This window comes from Oreochromis aureus, linkage group 5 (genome assembly GCF_013358895.1).
Source record: "Oreochromis aureus strain Israel breed Guangdong linkage group 5, ZZ_aureus, whole genome shotgun sequence".
In the NCBI taxonomy this organism is placed as follows: Eukaryota; Metazoa; Chordata; class Actinopteri; order Cichliformes; family Cichlidae; genus Oreochromis; species Oreochromis aureus.
Window position 1 is genome coordinate 26,226,525 of NC_052946.1, and position 20,961 is coordinate 26,247,485.

Consider the following 20,961-nt stretch of genomic DNA (forward strand, 5'->3'; position numbering starts at 1 on the left):
CTCTGCTGTACACCCTGGACAGGTCACATAGACATAGTGATGACAAAGACCATTCACACTCACACCTTTCCCCACTAACTGCATGTCTTTGGGAGGAAGGAAGCCGGAGTGAACATGCCAACTTCACACAGAAAGACTCCAGCCATGGTGGAATTGAACTCAGGACCTTCTTGCTGTGAGGCAACAGTGCTAACCACTGTGCTGCCCCCCATTTTGTAAACAGTCATAGCAAAATAGATGCTGTAAGATGAATATTTCTTTGTAGCTTTAATCATGCAATCATACAATCATACAATTTATCATCATCGTCATCAAATATTCATTGAACGGTCTTACAGCTTTGGAAAATTTGATATCAGATAACTACATGTGAGTCCCTCAGGTGAATTAACACAACATAAACTGCTCACTGGTAGCAGAGAGAAACTTCAGACTGCTGCCGTGCAAAGGAAAGTGATTGTTACCAACCTGTTTTTGTTCTCTTCAGATCAGCTTCTTTAAGCTGGGGTCAGAAAATCTCACCCAGCAGTGGGAAGAGTTCCTGGGAACTATAGGAACCAGTGTCCAGAAGTAAGAACTCCTTCATCCCCAAACTGTTAATTCATTAACGTGGAGACATGAAGATTTTAGCAATGACTGACAATGAACATGTGAATGTGTGTATAGTGTACGCCGGGAAATGGAGGAGGAGGTGGGGCAGATGCAACAGACCATCCAGGAGATGGAGAGGGCTTGTGATGCCCTTTATGCACCATGTGACCCCGACCCCGCCCACTCACCTGTGTGTCGCAACCTGACCAGGAAGCAGGGCTACCTGTACATCCGGAAGTAAGCCACAGGAAGACTTCAGTGTTTTATTTCTTAGTGAGCTTTAATCCTGTTTCACCCACAGACCCAGAACAGTGTTTACATTGACCATCTCTTTTTGGGGTGACTGTAGCTCAGGAGGTAGAGGAAGGTTAATTGGAAGGTTGGTGGTTTGATCCCTGACTGTAAACACTGTCAAATCCTTTTTGTGTCTTTGCTGTCTCACAGTAAGACTGGGCTAGTGTCATCGTCCTGGGAGCGTCAGTACTTCTTTACACAGGGTGGAAACCTGATGCAACAGGGTCGGGGAGAGGTGGCGGGGGGGCTGGTCACAGACCTTGACAACTCCTCTGTCATGGCCGTTGACTGTGACGACCGCCGATTCTGCTTTCAGGTCACTTCCTTCGATGGGAAAAAGTGAGAGGTCTTTTTTTATATTTCTCTTCTCAGATGTGCCCAACCCTGCCCCTTTTTTTCCTAATTCTTAGGTCAAAAAAAATCATTTTCTTCTCTTTATTATGTCAGAGTGGTGACGCTGCAGGCGGAGAGCAGGAAGGAATGCGAGGAGGTAAAATACTTCTCTAACTTTATGAAGCCTCCTTTGAGTTTGCTGCTGTTTTCTGACGTTGTTCCTCTCCAATAGTGGATCTCCACCATCAACAACATCTCAAGGAGGATCTACCTGAGTGAAAATGCAGAGGTTTGTGTCTGCTTTCATGTTGCTTACCGTTCACTGTGGTATACCTTTGGCAGCTATTTTAGTTGTAGTCTAGCCAGCGAAGTATGTGTTGTAAAATATCAGCATCAATATTGTGAGATAGTGCAGAAGACCTTAAACTCTTTGTATGGGAGATTATAGATTTTCTGTGGAAACTACTTTAAATTTGACTATTTGGCACGAGGTACTGGTAATGAAGATCTGATCTAATATCTGTGTTCCCCCGAGTTTTTTGTGACTGCGACAGTACGCCAATGCACAATTTCTAGACTTCAAGCAGACTTCAGTAATAAATCACAGTAGCTTGGCACGTACAGAAGCAAAAACATCTCTATTAGAAACCAGACGCTCACAGTAATTCCTAGTTACTTCTTGTTGGCAGGAGCTTGCAGCCAGAGTGAACCAATCCGCTCTTGAAGCTGTGACACCATCACCGTCCTTTCAACAGAGACACGAGAGCATGAGACCCACCAGGTAGGAGTGCGTGTGGGTGAGTGGGTTGTCAAACTAGTTTGAGTTTTAGATTGGGTATTTCTACCTGTTCTCTCTGTTCGAGGGTTCAGACTTTTTCAAAATTAGGTTTAGCTGAGAGTAATGATTACCAACACCCTCACAAAATGGTATCGGCTGCCATGATTTATTGAAGTAGGGCCCCAGGTGGTCCAGATTTCATTACAAAGCCCTGTCATCATCCTCTTTTTCTCTCTCTCTCGCTCTCTCTTTGTCTCCCACCCAGTAAGGGGCGAACGGGTCGAGCGAGCAGCATCAGCTCTGTGGGCTCCGAGCCATCGCCTGCTCTTTCTGTGCTCTCACTGGATGCACTGGTTGCCCCAGAAACACCCATCCAGTTTGACATAATTTCCCCCGTCAGCGAGGAGAACTCAGGACAGAACAAAACAGCACCGCAGTCCGGCAGGTACGTGTCTGTCAGGGAAAATGATGAATCACTGTTTAACTTTCCAGCATGTGTTTCACAAACTAGCTGGCAGCATAACGTGGCGATACTGCCTGACTGCGCAGCACTATCTGCTCAGATTTGAAGGTTCTGTGCTACATGTGGCGCAGACAGTGCTGAGAGTGTTGTGAACATTAGCTCTGCCCATGTCTACTGTTTACACGGTCTGTGAAGTACGCAATGACAGAACAAAAAGCAAGCTAACTAAACTAATAATGTGAAGACAGATATATTTGAAGCTTTGAAAATATGACTGTTTGGCTGTGTTTATGTGCTTCTCTGCAGGAGAAGTAATCCATTTGGGGAGTCAGGAGAGAGCACAGCAGAAGACAGCGAAGGTACTCGTGTCTGTCTGTCTCGACTATTTTATCAATTTCTATTTATTTATTTACCTGTTTATCTTCTAAAAGACACATGCAGAGGTCATGTTAATGTTACCAATGGGATTCTGGCAAGATTGTATCCAGGATTAAACTGATTTAGAAAAAAGGTTTAAACTGAAATATCCAATAATCTTTTTTCATTAATTTTCATTACTAATACTGTTTTATCCTCCACTGGCTCATTCTTCTTCTTCTTCTTCTTCTTCTTCTTCTTCTTCTTCTTCTTCTTCTTCTTCTTCTCCTCCTCATCATCTCTGTGGCCTTTAGTGTTATTTAGTGAATGACAGTATTTTAACAGTGAGCAGAAAATACAGGTGTATTTATTTAGATTATAATGGGTTTTATTATTTCCATTATTATTATCCATAATCCCAACCAGTTTAAAATAATTTAAAGTAATTTAATTATTAGAAAGGGACATTTAAACCACCAAAGAATCAGCTTCTCCACAACTCGAGTGGAACCACAGCTGTACATGAAGTATGTTTTGTTTTTTCTGTTTTTTGTGCTGCGCAGACTCGATCCTCCACCAGCTCTTTATCGTTCGCTTCCTGGGCTCCATGGAGGTGAAGACTGCCGAGTCAGTGGATGTCATCTCTGAGACCATGAGGCAGATCCTGGCTGCCAGAGCCATCCACAACATCTTCAGGATGACCGAGTCCCACCTGCTGGTCACCTGCGACTGCCTCAAGTAGGAACTGCAGTGATCATTTTGAGCCTGTTGGATGAAGCTGATGTTTGTTGTGTGACTAACTTCTTGTTGCAAAGCAAGCATGAGCCACAGGAACCATATTCAACAAAAAATAAAATAAAATGCCAGCTTGAAATAAACTGCAATTATCTTCTAATATTAAAATATGTCTTTTATTTTTCAGGCTAATTGATCCTCAGACACAAGTGACGCGACTCAGGGTACGGTGACCCCAGTTTCTCCAGTTTTGTCTTGTTTCTAAGATTTGAAGTGTCACTTCTGTCTTTGCTCACTGGCATCCTGCTGTGTCTCGCTGCAGTTCCCTCTCTCCACTGTGGTGCAGTGTTCATCCCATCAGGACAACAAGAGGCTGTTTGGTTTTGTTCTGCAGACGGCAAGCGGGCGGGGCGACAGCAGAGTCGTCTGCTACATCTTTGAATCCAACAACGATGGAGAGAAGGTTGTGTGTCCGTTTATCTGTTTGACTGGCTGTGTAACACATCCTTCTTTCTGTCTGATTGTCTGTCTTCTTCATGCGTTTCAGATCTGTGACAGCGTTGGTCTGGCCAAGCAGATCGCCTTGCACTCGGAGATGGTGAGACTGTTACCGGTGGTCATTCATGTGTTGCTTTGGATGTTTACGCTTGTTTTCTTATTGTTGCTCTTTTGATGCAGGACCGTAAAGCGGTGGAGAAGAAAAAGGAGGAGGATAAGGCCAAAGAGAAACAGAAGGAGGAACTGAGCAAGCAAAGACAGATCGAGAAGGTGATCTTTTATCTTTCAACCCAAACGTCACATTATTCCCCTGTTACACCGAATGTGCAGAGTATACCGAGCAGTCAGGGGGTGTTTTTAGCCTGTAATACAATGTAAACATGTGTTATGACCCCATCATCACCACTTTAATTGATTAGGCTGTGAGTTTGTTGGACCTTGGAGTTCATCACTTAAAGATATTTTTGCTTTGTCTGACTTAAATGAATGAAAACATTATATATTTACAGTGCTGTGCAAAAGTCTCAGCCACCATGTTTTTTCTTTGGAGTTTGCATCCAAGGAGCCAATTTTAACTCTTTACCCCTTGGAGTTACCCTTGAAGCTCTTTTCTGAACTAAGCAGTTCTTTTTTTAATGGTCGTCACACCACATAAATTTGTCATTAAGGGTACTGTGGCCCTTGTCAGATGTCATCTTTATAGGTCACTGTGGTTTTTTTGAAGGTCTTTCAAGTCATTTTCCACCCATTCTCAGTCCAGGTTTTACACTTGCCCCATTAAAAGCTCCATCTGCCACCAAATGCTGAAAACAACACCATGCGCAAGAAAAAGTTCACTCTTCTTCTCTTGACTGATTTGCAGGATCTGGAGGAGCAGAGCCGCTTGATCGCTGCGTCAAGTCGCCCGGCCAACCCGCCTGGCTCTGATGGACAGTTCCTAGTGCTTAGCAACAGCCAGTCAGAGGACAGTGATGCTGGAGAGGAGGGGAAGAAGAAGGGTGAGTCTGAAGCTTAACAACACTCAGAGGATGCATGTTTTACCTCCCAGGCGAGTCCCAGCTGGTAAAATCGAGACCACAGCTCAGGAATCAGAGGAGGGGAACACCACCCGCCCAGCTATCCGCCCGCTCGGACTGCCTGGAACTGAAAAACATGTGCTTCCTCTGTGCAGGACTCTGAAGCTTGTGATGGAGGCCTGTTACTCTGAAATGGAGGAAAAAATCTAATACACCCTCACTGTAAAAGGGAGAAGGGGAGTAGGTGAGGAAACGCCTCATCCAGGACTCGTGTTTTATTCTGTGTGTTTAAAAAAAAAAAAAAACAGGAAGAAAGAAAAAAAAAACCGCTGCTTTTATACCGGCTCCACTTTCAAGAAAAGACATGAATATAGATTAACCTCTAAGTTTCTGTTTTTCTGTTTATTTTATAAGAAGAGCTAACAAAAATATGGAAGACGTAAAACAAAATGTGAGAAGAATATTGAACCTGGGTCTGTCGGTACCGGCTCTTGCATGAGTGCACTTTGAGAGGAAGTGATGGTTTCTTTAGCCATGATGAAGGTCCCAGAGGGCAACAGGACACCTCATCCACTTTCTCCATCAGTGTTGTTGGTTTAAAAAAAAAAAAAAAAGGTGGGGGGGGGTAAGCTGATGAGCTGAAACTTATTTTGAAAAGGTCATTTAAGGATTCCTTCCTTCCTTACATGTAGTCACTGGCTTCATTTCAACACATCACAGCAGATCTTCACTGATTAGTCAATTAATTGATCAATAGAAAATGAATTTTTAGTAACTGCTAACCAGCTGTTTTTACAAACACCGTGTTCAATTTATTAATAATGTTAGATGTTATTTAACTGCAGAAAAATGTGGGTGGATTTTTCAGATGCTGTTTAGACCAGTGGTGGAAAACTTAAATTCTTTATAACATTAAGTATATTTTTCTTTTTATGGAAACGGACATATGTAAACAACAGTTAGACCCTTAATGCTGATCAGTTGACACTAATGTTAATATAACTGTTAAGTAAAGTTTAAATCGACCCACTCTTAAAGGGACATCTTACAGTCCACTCCAGCTCCAGTTTTTATTCTTGGACTTGAGTCGTGATTCACGGTTCAGAATCATCTTTATTTCTCTTATACTGGACCTCGATTAACCGTTTCACTGTAGCTATTGATTTCTTTTTCTGGTGTGCCTCACCTATAGATATATTCAAAGCTACACTTTAATAAGAATAATGGTCAGTGTTGGTCTGTTTTGGGGTTTTTTGGTGTATTTTTCCCACAAATATCACTTTAATCTTACTTAGTTACCTACAGTGGTTTAATCCTCCAGTGATAGAGCCTGCCTCACTCCTTGAAACCACTAACAAAAGCCAGCTTTCTTCTGATTGGCTGCACTTTGCAAACAGAAAGTTTGAATAGCAGATAATAGATCATAATAATAATAGATTCACTTTAAAGATGTGTAACTCAAAACCTCCCCGATTAAAAATTCACATCTTGTAAGCTATCCAGTGGGCCGATTCAGCCCCTTAGGTTATATGTTTGACACCCCTGGTATAGACCAAATGCAAAAATGAAAAATATTTGGCCTTAGGTGTGCTTGAGCTTTACTGATAGTACCTGAAAGCAGCTGCTGAATGAAAGGTGTAAAGGGAAAAATTCATCCTGTAAGTATTCGGACTTCCTTGTTTTTGCATGATTTGGTCTGTGCTCGCTCAGTGAAGATTGCTGCTTTGGGCACCACAAAGTGAGTTCACTTTAGTTACACCAAAATTATCTATTTGATAAACGGCACTACAGAATAGAAGAAAAACGTGTACGTTTTACTTGACCACTGCCTTTAAAGATAAAAAGTCAACATACTTTCAACTACCTGCGCTCACTTTGTGATACACATTTGATGGCTGAAAGTTTGAAGGATGTTTTTTTTTTTTTTTTCTTTTTTAAAAGTTTTTGACACCTGTGGATTTGACTCCCTGACATGAGAGACCTATGTTGTGATTGTTACCTGCTGAGAAAATTTAGACCACTTAAATTACACCTGTCGTCTTCCTTATCGTGAATACAACTTAACTTTTGCTCCTCTTGGTTCAAAGCTGAGCTCCAGATGGATCCAAGGTCCACTTCTTTGACTTTCAGGTGCCAATATTAAAGGAAAAATCCGCTTTTATTTTTATTATTAAGTCTTGGTCTTTCCATGAAAAAGATTTTAAAGCACAACCAGTATGAACAGAAATATGACAATTTGATTTAAACCAGAAAAAATATTTCAATTTAAACCAGGCCTGGACAAATTCTGAATTTAACTTTTTTTCCCGTAATTATTAGGGAAGCCATATCATGCCATAATCAGTCCAGTATTCCAGCATTTCAAGCTGTTCGTATGCAGTGTTTGTATGTGTGTTAGTGTGCTGTAAGGGTCGGAGCCCATGTGACTGAAAACAGAGTTTGAATGACAGTAACGCTCGTTAATGAGCTCTCATACCAATTAACCGTGAAGATTTAAGGCCACGTCAGTGAGCCAAAGATGCTTTTTTCTCCTCTCTTGGTCCGTTCCGGTTGTGAATCGCTGGTCTGACATTTGTAAAGATGGAGGTCTGTTTAAAATAAATAAATAAATAAAAGAGAGAAAAGGACAAAAGTCCAACAAGTTTCCTCAAACTAAAAGGAGAACATGGCTTTCTGTTTTCATAAAAGAAAAACACTAGACTTTAAGCTCCTCTGATATAGTGTTGAAAAACCAATAACCACCTGTGTGTCATAAAAAACAGACTCCATCTTCTTTCACATTGCCTGCTGAGTCCATTTGTTTGTTTCTAATGTCTTAATATTTATCAGGCATGCGTACGTGGGTTGTTGTTTGGGGCCTTATATGTTCGTCGCACATTTATTCATTATTCATTTATTCATCATTTCCAGAGTGATTCACGATGATTATTTGTTTTTAATTTTTTTAAAAAAGCTTCATTTTCTTCATGTAGGAATGTAAGAGGTCACAGACACACCTCTCCATTTGTGGGGAGGTTAAAGTAGCGGAGATGTTTCTAAAAAGCCGAAATCAACAGTTACTGAAGATGATTTTATTTTTATTTGAGTTTTTTGGGACATGTGGGGGTGAGATATTGCTTTCTTGTTTTTGCTGTAACCAAGTGAAAGACTCGTGTTGGCAGAGCTGCACTTTACAGACGAAGTAAACACGACAGGATTGCTGATGTTGAGCTGTAAATACGTTTCAGTGATTGATGTTCCCGTGTCATGATTAATAAAAGGCTTTACGGTGATAATAAAGCACTAACTCCATCCGCCTGACTCAGTCTGTTCTTGTTTTCCACTTCAAGCAAACCTTCACCAGCAGCACGAGCTTAAGACAAACATAGAATGAGAGGAACATTTAGACAAAGATTAAAAGTTTTATTTATGTTTGTGCCGGCTATGACAGTGGTGGTGCGGTGAGCTATAACACTAGACCAAATGTATTTTTTAATCTGTATTTTATTTGTGTAATGGCCAGCAGGGGGCAGCTGTTCTACAGGTCTATGAGCTGTGCTTTTTGGCAGCTTCCTGAAGACTTTATGGGCTAAATAACTTCGTTCAAGTCTTAGTTAATAAAACATGAAGCTTATTTAGTAAATTTTAGTCATTATATTGGTATACCTTTTTTTTAACAACTATCTCTACATAAGGTGGATCTGCAAATTGTTTTGCATTTTCATATGAAAAAATTGTTTTAAAGTAATGATATTTAATGATGATAATTTTCTGTCACATGATTTACATATTTACATAATGATACCTTATGTAATACTGCAGTGTATACAAGCTTAATATATAAATAGAGCATTGGTCTATAAAAAAATTTTATTTGGCAAAAAGTTGCTGTGTTAAATGAAAATATTACACTGAAATTGGGTGGAGCGCAGTAAAATAAAATTACGTGGAATGCAAATTAAAACAAAAGAGCAGAGGAAAGTGGACAGATGATTTTTTTAAAGTCTTAATTAAAATGTCATATAATGATTGATAAAGGACAGAATTATCTTTGTAAATAATAGGATTCAGGTGATTTGATTAAGTCAGACTTATTGTTTGACAAAGTGTGTACTGCTTAATTGCTATAATAACTTGAACTCAAAAGTTGAAACTGTGGGCATATACACCACGTAGCACATTTAAACCAACAATAGCTAGAGTGCTTTAAAGACGAGGACATTTATTTTCCTAGTCTAAAAAGAAACAAATATAAGAAAAGCTGGAAGGTAGGTTTTGTCCTATGAACAAAAGTAAAAATCACAGACATTTTCTGATCATTAAAATGTGTTTGATTTAGGAAAGTGATGATGATTTTCAAACTGATCAGTGGATAAAAATCCACTGACTTTTAACCTACTTTATAGGTTTAAAGTATCTGTATTGGTAACAGCAATCCTGGCCCTGTATTTACCTGGTATTGGACTGACACCAAAGTTTGCAATATCACACAGCATCACTAGATCAGTCACCTCATCATCAACTTAAAACAGCTTCTTGCATAGGGACGATCCACTCATGCAGTATGTTGTCACCATAATTAAAAATATCAAAAACAAATTTTTTTAAAAAATGTTTTGTTTATTATGTATGAAAAACATTTATTTTCACACATTACATACAACAAATGATGTATTCAATAATTGTAAGTTTTATATTTTGTTTGTCAATTTAGAAAACAACAATAAAAACACTCAGTTTGCCCTACAGATACATGCAGTTACATCTTACACAGAGGGAGCAATCCAGAAAGGATAGAAGACCCAAGGTGGTGTCAGGGGAGAATGTTAAGAAGAGGAATTAAATGAAGGCAGAGGCAAGGATTACGTGGCACTGCGTAGTAGAGAAGACATTCCACTAGGAAAAGTTCAGCACTAGCTGTTTGGTGTTTCCTCTGAACAGAGTCAAGAGGACAAGGAGACTTGATGGTGAAATGAAGGAGGACAGGAAAGTATTTAAAGGAATAGTTTAGCAAAGAAAACGTGGGCTCGTCAGGGAGATGAAGAAAATAGACAGTAGAATTGGGAGACAAGCATACACAAAGGAAAAGGCTTACAGTGAGTTATATGTGAGGCTGGACACCGAGGACTATGGGAAAGAGACAACAATCAATGAGCAGCACTGTGGTTTCACAAGAAAAACCATCACAGATGCTTTGTTTAAGAGTGTTTTTGAGAAGTTCTTTCTCTTTGTGGAAACTACATATAATAGGGTATCAAGAGAGGAGCTGTGGTACTGCATGAGAAAGTTGAAAGTGGGAGAGATGAGTGGCAGATGGGTCCAAGGTGGAGCTGTGTCCAGTAGACACTGTGATCTGCGGTGAGAGTAGGAAGAGGGCGGAAGAGAGGTGGAGGTGTACTCTGGAGAGAAGAGGATTGAAAGTCAATAGAAGACTACATGTATGTGAACGAAGTTAGGTCAGGTGAAAAGGTGAGCATGCAAGGAATAGTGATAATAACAGTAGATGAGTTTAAATACCTGGAGTCAACCATTAAAAAAACAAAAGAGAGACAAAAGAGAGTTGAACACTAGAGTTCAGGCATAGGGGAGTAGGTGAAGGTGAGAAGGAAACACTTTGGCAAAGGTCAACCTACTTTAATTTATCTATATCATGGCATTGAACATTTAGTGCATGTTACTTTTTTTTTGTTATTGTGAACTCTTTCTGGTAATTCCAACAGTGTGTATTAAAATAACACAAAGATACACAACCTCTCCACATGACAGCTTTATTATACAATAATGACAAAGTGAATCTGGAAAAACAAACATGTTTAGAAAGATTTATGTAATTCATGTGAAAAATAACAATAGCCACAATGCTACAGAAACACCTTAATAAAAACATTCACCCAGAATTTTACCTCATACACCAAGTTTCAACATCACAGTTTCATAAATAACCACTAAATCATGTGTTTCTGCTACAATGACAAACGACTCCAACGCTTCATTTGTGAAATAAATGAAATCAATTAGAAGAAATAACCTGAGATAAAAATGATAAAGAAAAAAAGTGCAGTTAAATTTTTTTTTACAAAAATGAAAGTTATAAGGAAGCCAAGAGGGACCATCAGAGTCGTCTGTTGATCAAATAAAGTGCAGGATTTTGAATTTTTTTTTTTTTTTTTTAATCCTAAAGTTCTGATTAATTTCACCTCCTTGCGCCTTTAAACTGTTTAAAGAAAACACTCAGAGATGGAAAATCCTTCTTCAATTTAACTAAAGGCAACCCGTGTCTACATTAAGGCAGCAGCTTGTAAATGGGGAACAAATCACGAACGAGGTCTGTTCACAGTTAAAATCATTATAACTGACTGAATTTAACCACTTTTTACATGGTTTGGTTTGGTAGTCTTTTCTAAAATTTCCCATCAGCATTCTGAATGTCTTTTGTTCTCCTCGTGCCAACCCATGTAAAAAAATGGTGGCTTCACTGAACAGTGACGCCCTCACACTTTTTAAGTAAATGTAAAAGCCACCAGGGGGCGATACCTGTGGCTGCAAAAAGACTGCTTGTCTACACAATCTATGCAAAAACATCCCTCTGCCCTGGCCCCACTAAACACTTTCATGATGTTTGGTTTCGGGTCATACTGAATAAAACAATCATTAATTTACTTAATTATGGTCATTTTAAGAGCCAGGCTATCATTGTGATTGACAAGATATTATCTAATGAGCTGATTGTTTCAAAACAACAATTTGGTGATGGCAAAAAAAACCAAAACCAAAACCAAAAAAAACAATCTCGAAGCTTCACAGCAGTATTTCATTAACCAATGGGTGATGTCCATCTATGCTGTGTCTATCAGGTCTCATTCGTCCATATTTACAATCACTATTTGGAGTGCATAGTTGAGTTCACATAACTGGCTGCATCAGAGGGACTGCTAAACAATTTTCATTGTGATGATGATGACTGGTAGCCCAGGTTAGCTGAGCAAGAGCAGCACTGAGTTTTTTGCAGGTAAAAACAACATTACACGTGTTAGGGCGTTGTTTGGCAGGTGTAGTGAATTTAACGATCGAAGGCACAACTTCTGGCAGCTGTTCATAAAATGTGGTTTAAACATTTCAAACGTCATTTGTGGTAATAATTAAACTCATCGTGGTCCATTTGAGACAATGCTAACCTTTGATAATTTACGTACTACATCAGCAAGTAAAGTAAGTTTGATAGATGAGAAAAATAAAAACACCGTTCTGGTAAGTTCTGTGGAGGCAGTTTTAAAGCAGCTTGTGTTGTCTCAGCAAGTTTGAACAAAAGTGATTAAAAAAATAAAAGTTAAGGAAAAATTAGCCCCGTTTAGACTTTTATCTCCTGTTTTTGAGTTTCTTCTAGAACTCTGAGTGACAGCATTTCCTGTCAAATGTCTTTGTGATGAGGCCAATTTAACAGTTGCAAAGGATCCTTCATGCTGCTTCTGGATTCACCGCTCACCTCAGTTCACAGAAGACAGAAGACTCAACAAACAAAGTAAAGCAGAACTCCTCGTCACCCCGATGTCTGTTACCGTTTCAGGATCTCATTAGAGAGCCAGTCCAGACCTTCAACCAGACCGGTGCCGCTGACGGCGCAGGATGGCTGGACCGACCACTGCACAAACACAGAAGGATGAAAATATTAACAAGACATAGGACACAGCCGAAACGGTTTATGATTGCAGCTTACAAACCAAGTCGCTTTAATCACACTGCTAACCACATGTGGAAGACAGAAAACTCTCCCATGCTCAGCAGAAGCTGGGGACACCTACCGGCTGTGACACTCCTTTTAAACTCAGGGCCTCGATGATGTCACTGACAGACATGGCTCTGGGTAAATCCTGCTTGTTAGCAAAGACCAGCACGGCCACACCCTTCAGCTCATCCTCCTGCAACTGCAACAGGACAATAGAACCAACTTTAACTATGGTCTATTTTAAACTCAGACCTCTGACTGGTACTGTGTGGATTAAAAGCTGAATGAAGGAGTTGTCGAAGTACCAAAGTCGTTAAAGTTAATTAAAACTCAAGAACGAAACTAAACTACAAGTAAAAATAAAAACATTCTAGTTAACTGAAATAAAAATAACATTTTTATAAAAATTAAACAACACAATATGATTAAAATCATATTATAAAAAACCCCAAAACCTCATACTGAAATAAAAACACCAAATAAAAATGTAAAACAGATGGAAAAACAAAACTATGACTAAGTTTAAATCTTTTTACCAGTGTGTGCAGCTCCTCAGACGCCTCTTTGATCCTCTCTGGGTCGTTGCTGTCGACCACAAATATCAAACCCTGAAGACAAACACAGACAATATTTATAATGTCCTCACTGCAGCTGCTTCATAAAACACAAACACAGACTCCTGAGTTAAAGTCCTGTGTTTACAGCAGCACTCTCACCTGTGTGTTAACGTAGTAATGTCTCCACAGCGGCCTGATGATCGTCTGACCACCAACATCCCAAACTGTGAAGCTGATGTTCTTATACTCCACAGTCTCCACATTAAACCCTGCACACGCACACACACGGAACCATGTTTATTATTATTTAACTCTTTTATATTTGTCTTACATAACATAAAGATGGAGGTTAAAAATGCTGACCAATAGTTGGGAGGGTGGCGACGACCTCACCCAGCTTGAGTTTGTACAGCAGGGTGGTTTTACCTGCAGCATCCAGACCCACTGCAGAAACACAAACACACACAAGTGTTACTGTTGAAAACACAACACATATTCAGCCGTCAAATATGGGTTTGGGGGCAAAGGATGCAGACATTTTACTTAAGTGAAGGCAATACATAAAATATCCCATTAGAACAACTTTCATTTCAGAACCCCTTGTTTCTGAGGGGCAGCCAATAAGGAAGAAGAGGGGGAGGAACTACAACATCTTGCCTCAGACAGAGGATGAACTTGGCTGCACCAAGGCCCAGTATTGAACAAATAAGGATTATTTGGAACTGTCAATCATGCAAAGCTGCTCTAGCAGAGTCTAAGAATAAAAACAAGAACATTCACTTGCGTATTGTTATGCTACACATCAGTAATATCAATTATATTCCATGGCTGCTGATGCATAAACGTAAAGTAGTATTTTAGTTATATAGCTTGCAGCTGATTACCATCACTTGATATCATCATACGATCTTAATATTGCTCAGTTTTTTGTTTTTAGCTTTCTTTTTTGTTATTAATGTTTATTTTTCTTTATTTAATTAATTGATTGATTTTTCTTTCTTTGTTCAGGTCACACGAATAGTAATTAGTAATAATAACACTTATGTAAGTTATTATTACGAATATGTAAGGAAAATGTCTTCACACTTCAGAGGAAGTTCTCACATATTTTACATACTATAGGTGAATTATAAATATAAAGATCATTAATTTTAATGTTATTTTCACTTTGTAAATAAGAAGTAAGCAAAAACTGCAGAGTCAATAAGAACCAATGATCCTACACGAGACTCATGTCAGTTTAAATTACATCACAATGTGTCGGAAAGAATAAAATTACATGTTGCTGTCATAACAAGTATTAACTCACCCATCAAAATCCTGACGGGATGCTTGGAGAAGAGTCTGGAGAAAATGTGTGAGACGATGACGCCCATGGTTCAGGTAAGCCTCAGGTAGAAAGTGTCTCTCATGTAGAAAGTGTCTTCGCTCGCTGTGCCTCTGTCTGTCTTTGCATGTGTGTGTCGGTGTTTTATAGCGCTCCATCGTGTTGTTTTGGTCTGTGTGTGTGTTATCCATGGTGTCATCAAGGCTCCTGTCAAATCTGGACACGGTGGAACTAGTAACAACACCGGAAAACGCTGGAAAACTCAACTTCCGCTAACCCAGCTTTCAAATTAAGAGCGCTTTGAAGCCATTGGAATTGTGGGAAAACATCAGAACTGGATATCAGAAGTTAGAACAATAAACTCAGGAACAAGATTACTGTTACACAGCACCGCAACATTTTTACTTAAATTATGTCATGGAAATGCAACAAAACCTCATTCAACAATTTAAAGATTGTTTTTTTCATATGCAAAACAAATTTAATTGTTCTGCGCATTAAATTGCAAAACATTTCTTCAACAAAATGGGAACAGAGGAACAAAACAATGTAATACGTCTATCTTTCATTTTTACCTTGTTTGCTAAAGTTAAAACTTTTGTAAACCTAACTATATGTGAAATGGAATTGTGCTCTTGATCCTCAGCTAGCACTTTGTGATAAGCAAGTGTTTATTTTCTTAATGTGAGTAGATTGTATGTGTTAGTTATGATCTCCAGTCAGGTTTCAAATGCCATTTTATTGCTTAGTTGGTTCCGAATAATAATAATGATAAGAAGAAGAAGAAGAAGAAAACGAAACAATTCCAATGGCTCGAAAGCTCTCTTAGTTTGAAAGCTGGATTAGCGGAAGTTGATTTTTCCAGTGTTTTCCGGTGTTGTTACTAGTTCCACCGTGTCCAGATTTGACAGGAGTCTTGATGACACCGTGGATAACACATACACAGACCAAAAGAGCACGCTGGAGCGCTATAAAACACCGACACACACATGCAAAGACACACAGAGGAACAGCGAGCGGAGAGGCTTTCTACCTGAGAGACACTTTCTACCTGAGGCTTACCTGAACCATGGGCGTCATCGTCTCACACATTTTCTCCAGATTCTTCTCCAAGCATCCCGTCAGGATTTTGATGGGTGAGTTAATGTGAGCTTAATTATCAGAGCTTCCAGTATGGCGAGTTCTTACTGATATCGCTGTAGTTGTAGTCCCGTACAAGCAAAGTCTGCAGTTCTGTTAATTTTTCTCCTCACTTTTTGGTTGTTTTCTACTTACAAAGAGCAAATAAGTTTAAAAGTCATGTTTCTTATCTTTATCACCTACAGTATATATCTATAACATCTGTAATTATCTGTATAGTGCATCTGTTTGAGGGGTTTCTTTGTGGTGACTGATCCAAAAGATTTTCACTCAAAGGAGACTATGAAGTCATTTTATCTTATCTCAGTGTAGGATAAGCTTTATTAGATAGTTAAGGTTGACCTTGAATATATTTGACTTTTAACTGTTAATTAATCGTTTCAGACTTATATTTTTCTTTACTTATTAAAAAAAATTACTATGACAATCAAACGCAAGCAAACAAAAAAAACCATGTCATTAACAACGTAAAGAAACTTTCTTTTTAAACTGAGCAACTTCAGAAAAAGCTGTTGTGCAGTTTTTGTAAACTTAAGCCTCAGCTTTGCTTCATTCAAATTTCTTCTAATGAAAAAATCTTTCTGGGACTATGATACCTTCAGTTTGCATTGCAAATGAATATTTTTACATAGCCAGCCCTTATTTGCTGTTGCCATATTACATAATACACTAAATACATCGTAATGTGAATAACAATAAGTACTACAGTATGTGTGGCTAGGTATAAGTATTAGGTACTTTTATTTGTATTACCGGTACTTAACTGATGATGGTTTACATACAGAACCTGTGATCATCTTATAAAATATGACTTGTCATATTAAGTGATGGTAATCAGCTGCAAGCTATATAACTAAAATACTACTTTACGTTAACGCATCAGCAGCCATGGAATATAATTGATATTACTGATGTGTAGCATAACAATATGCAAGTGAATGTTCTTGTTTTTATTCTTAGACTCTGCTAGAGCAGCTTTGCATGATTGACAGTTCCAAATAATCCTTATTTGTTCAATCCTCTGTCTGAGGCAAGATGTTGTAGTTCCTCCCCCTCTTCTTCCTTATTGGCTGCCCCTCAGAAACAAGGGGTTCTGAAATGAAAGTTGTTCTAATGGGATATTTTATGTATTGCCTTCACTTAAGTAAAATGTCTGCATCCTTTGCCCCAAAACTCATATTTGACGGCTGAATATGTGTTGTGTTTTCAACAGTAACACTTGTGTGTGTCTGTGTGTGTTTGTGTTTCTGCAGTGGGTCTGGATGCTGCAGGTAAAACCACCCTGCTGTACAAACTGAAGCTGGGTGAGGTCGTGACCACCATCCCAACTATTGGTCAGCATTTTTAACCTCCATCTTTATGTTATGTAAGACAAATATAAAAGAGTTAAATAATAATAAACATGGTTCCGTGTGTGTGTGTGTGTGTGTGTGCGTGTGTGCACAGGGTTTAATGTGGAGACTGTGGAGTATAAGAACATCAGCTTCACAGTTTGGGATGTTGGTGGTCAGACGATCATCAGGCCGCTGTGGAGACATTACTACGTTAACACACAGGTGAGAGTGCTGCTGTAAACACAGGACTTTAACTCAAGAGTCTGTGTTTGTGTTTTATGAAGCAGCTGCAGTGAGGACATTATAAATATTGCCTGTGTTTGTCTTCAGGGTTTGATATTTGTGGTCGACAGCAACGACCCAGAGAGGATCAAAGAGGCGTCTGAGGAGCTGCACACACTGGTAAAAAGATTTAAACTTAGTCATAGTTTTGTTTTTCCATCTGTTTTACATTTTTATTTGGTGTTACTTTTTTTATTTCAGTGTGAGGTTTGTTTGTTTTTTGTAGTTTTAAGCTTATTGTATTGTTTAGTTTTTATAAAAATGTTGTTTTTATTTCAGTTAACTAGAATGTTTTTATTTTTACATGTAGTTTAGTTTTGTTCTTGAGTTTTAGTTAACTTTAATCACTTTGGTGCCTCGACACTCCTTCATTCAGCTTTTAATCCACACAGTACCAGTCAGAGGTCTGAGTTTAAAATAGACCATAGTTAAAGTTGGTTCTATTGTCCTGTTGCAGTTGCAGGAGGATGAGCTGAAGGGTGTGGCCGTGCTGGTCTTTGCTAACAAGCAGGATTTACCCAGAGCCATGTCTGTCAGTGACATCATCGAGGCCCTGAGTTTAAAAGGAGTGTCACAGCCGGTAGGTGTCCCCAGCTTCTGCTGAGCATGGGAGAGTTTTCTGTCTTCCACATGTGGTTAGCAGTGTGATTAAAGTGACTTGGTTTGCATAAACTGTAGGGGGGCAACACACAGCCTTGCTGATTAGTGCTGAGAAACAGATTAATAACATACAACAAGAACAAGACATGTATTATCTGTGTTGGCACACCTGTCAGTCAAAGCAGCCATGCCCTAAATTGAACCCACATGCAGTTATTATGAAGGGGTAGTTAGTTAAAATAATTTGTTACAAGTTGAAGACTTTGGTGAATGCTGTTTGTATCCCTCGTGTTTCTGTGTCTTGTTAATATTTTCATCCTTCTGTGTCTGTGCAGTGGTCGATCCAGCCGTCCTGCGCCGTCAGCGGCACCGGCGTGGTTGAAGGTCTGGACTGGCTCTCTAATGAGATCCTGAAACAGTAGCAGATGTTGGGGTGACGAGGAGTTCTGCTTTACTTTCTATGAACTGAGGCGAGCAGTGAATCCAGAAGGAGCGTGAAGGATCCTTTGCAACTGTTAAATCTGGCTCATCACAAAGACATTTGACAGGAAATGTAGCGCTTCATGCAACCAGTCATGTGAACCCAGCTTGCACTTGTAAATATGGACGAATGAGCTTTGAGATACAATTGTGGTTAAATTCTCAGCAGGAGAGACCAAAGATGGAGTATTTTATATCTGCTGTTATATCTCTGACAGAGACACGATGGACGTCATGGATTGGTTAATGAAATACTGCTGTGAAGCCTCGAGTTCAGTTCAATTTTTTTTTTTTTTTCTTTTGCGCCATCACCAATGAGCTGATTGTTTTGAAACAATCAGCTCATTGGATAATGTGTTGTCAGTCGCAAGGGTAGCCTGGCTCTTAAAATGACCACAATGAACTAAATGGACTGATGGTTTTATTCAATATGAGCTGAGTGCTTAGTGGGGTCAGAGCAGAGGGATGTTTTTGCATAGATTCTGTAGGACAAGCAGTCTTTTTGCAGCCACAGATATCGCCTCCTGGTGGCTTTTACAATGCACTTACAAACTGTGAGGACTACAGCAGACATTTAGTGTTTTGAGTCAGCTGAAATGTTTGTGTGTGGAAACTTTAATGTTTTAAGACCGGCAGATTCTGATATGTTTTTTTTGGGTGAATGTTTTCAGAAGTGTCTCTAGTTTTTTTTTTTTTTGTTTTTTTTTTTTACATGGGTTGGCACGAGGAGAACAAAAGACATTCAGAATGCTGATGGGAAATTTTAGAAAAGACTACCAAACCAAACCATGTAAAAAGTGGTTAAATTCAATCAGTTATAATGATTTTAACGGTGAACAGACCTCGTTTGTGATTTGTTCCCCATTTACAAGCTGCTGCCTTAATGTAGACACAAAGTGCCTTTAGTTTAATTGACGAAGGATTTTCCATCCCTGACTGTTTTCTTTAAATGGTTTAAAGGCACAAGGAGGTGAAATTAATCAGAACTTAAAAAATTTGTAATTTGAAAAGCTAAAGAAAATTCAAAATCGTGCACTTTATTTGATCAACAAAAGACTCTGACGGTCCCTCTCGGCTTCATTATAACTTTCATTTTTGTAAAATCAAAATTTAACTGCACTTTTTCTCTTCATCATTTTTATCTCAGGTTATTTCTTCTAACTGATTTCATTTATTTCACAAATGAACTGTTGGAGTCGTTTGTCATTGTAGCAGAAACACATGATTTAGTGGTTATTTATGAAACATGACTGTGATGTTGAAACTTGGTGTATGAGGTAAATTTAAAGAAGACTTAATGTGCTGCTGGTTTTGTTGGGTGAATGTTTCTGTTAAGGTGTTTCTGTAGCATTGTGGCTATTGTTATTTTTCACATGTATTACATAAATCTTTCTTACCTTGTTTATTTTTTCAGAGTCCCTTTGATTGTATTTATTGTATAATAAAGTTGTCATGGTGGAGAGGTTGTGCAGCTTTGTGTTATTTTGATAAACCCTGGCCTTTTACTGGCTCTGCGCTTTGATAATATGAAAATTACTGTTTGAATAGAAAAATAAAATTCACAGTAAAATAAAAGAAACATGCGCTAAATGAGGGGATAGTTAGGATTACAGTAGGACATTAAAAACATTGTACGATGGGAAGCCAGAGATCACAAATCAAGTACAGGCAGAAAGATAAATGAGGGGACAAAACAGCAAAGAGTTTATTAACTGTTTATCCTACCTTCACTGAAACTTCCTTTGAGCCGTGCTTGTGGTCAAACTCACATTCAGTAGGTGGAGCATCAGCAGCCTGAAGCAGCAGAGTTTGGAATTTTTCTCTCCTGTAGCTCGACCCACTCACTCAGTCAGTGTTTGTTTGTCTTAGATAAGAGGTGGAGCTTATGATCAATAATAATAATACACTCATTTCTGTATTTTATGTATATAAGTTTAGATTAGTTATTTATAGTTGGTTTACACAGCTTTGTGTATGTATGTGTATGCATGTGTAATGTATATATAGACACGTGTGTGTGTGTGTGTGATTTACATTGCTGTGCTCGAGAGCCACCATCTACCGCACAGGTGTCGAACTCCAGGCCTCGAGGGCCGGTGTCCTGCAGGTTTTACATGTGTCCTTTATCCAACACAGCTGATTCAAATGGCTAAATTACCTCCTCAACGTGTCTTGCAGTTATCCAGAAGCCTGGTAATGAACTAATCATTTGATTCAGGTGTGTTGACCCAGGGTGTTATCTAAAACCTGCAGGACACCGGCCCTCGAGGCCTGGAGTTCGACACCCCTGATCTACCGGAACCAAATTCCTTGTATGTGTCTGCACATATACTTGGCCAATAAACACGATTCTGATTCTGATTCTTTATTACACAGCACAAGTAAAAAACATCAACAACTTAAGTTTTTTTTGTAAAAGTAATATTTGGTGAGTGATTTAAAAGTTACATTTAATATTTCTACCACAGATATAA

At 38.9% G+C, this 20,961-nt stretch overlaps 3 protein-coding genes across 4 annotated transcripts in view; 2 read left to right on the forward strand and 1 right to left on the reverse strand.

The window, feature by feature from the left end:
• Positions 1-8,358, forward strand: part of appl1 (adaptor protein, phosphotyrosine interaction, PH domain and leucine zipper containing 1) — a 17,344-nt gene extending 8,986 nt beyond the window's left edge. Inside the window, exons 9-23 of one of the 2 annotated variants that reach the window (XM_031751764.2) lie at positions 488-570; positions 667-828; positions 1,036-1,224; positions 1,333-1,375; positions 1,451-1,507; positions 1,908-1,999; positions 2,262-2,441; positions 2,766-2,818; positions 3,380-3,554; positions 3,739-3,775; positions 3,874-4,014; positions 4,099-4,149; positions 4,230-4,319; positions 4,912-5,047; positions 5,221-8,358. In XM_031751764.2, the coding sequence (XP_031607624.1) occupies positions 488-570; positions 667-828; positions 1,036-1,224; positions 1,333-1,375; positions 1,451-1,507; positions 1,908-1,999; positions 2,262-2,441; positions 2,766-2,818; positions 3,380-3,554; positions 3,739-3,775; positions 3,874-4,014; positions 4,099-4,149; positions 4,230-4,319; positions 4,912-5,047; positions 5,221-5,228 (1,497 nt within the window). In that variant the 3' untranslated portion in view covers positions 5,229-8,358. Of the gene's footprint in view, positions 1-487; positions 571-666; positions 829-1,035; positions 1,225-1,332; positions 1,376-1,450; positions 1,508-1,907; positions 2,000-2,261; positions 2,442-2,765; positions 2,819-3,379; positions 3,555-3,738; positions 3,776-3,873; positions 4,015-4,098; positions 4,150-4,229; positions 4,320-4,911 lie in introns of both variants that reach the window. The other variant, XM_031751763.2, reaches the window with a different exon arrangement.
• A 3,069-nt stretch (positions 8,359-11,427) lies between these two features.
• On the reverse strand, positions 11,428-14,891 carry LOC116329699 (ADP-ribosylation factor 4-like). Its single transcript, XM_031751766.2, has 6 exons — positions 14,634-14,891; positions 13,688-13,768; positions 13,484-13,593; positions 13,304-13,375; positions 12,844-12,966; positions 11,428-12,683 (listed from the first exon to the last, which is right to left on the reverse strand). Exons 1-6 carry the CDS (start codon positions 14,698-14,700, stop codon positions 12,597-12,599), a joined length of 540 nt encoding a protein of 179 aa, XP_031607626.2. The 5' UTR covers positions 14,701-14,891; the 3' UTR covers positions 11,428-12,596.
• A 630-nt stretch (positions 14,892-15,521) lies between these two features.
• LOC116329698 (ADP-ribosylation factor 4-like) lies at positions 15,522-19,947 on the forward strand. The gene is made up of 6 exons (XM_031751765.2): positions 15,522-15,787; positions 17,045-17,125; positions 17,238-17,347; positions 17,456-17,527; positions 17,865-17,987; positions 18,343-19,947. Exons 1-6 carry the CDS (start codon positions 15,721-15,723, stop codon positions 18,427-18,429), a joined length of 540 nt encoding a protein of 179 aa, XP_031607625.1. The 5' UTR covers positions 15,522-15,720; the 3' UTR covers positions 18,430-19,947.
• Positions 19,948-20,961: the final 1,014 nt, after the last annotated feature.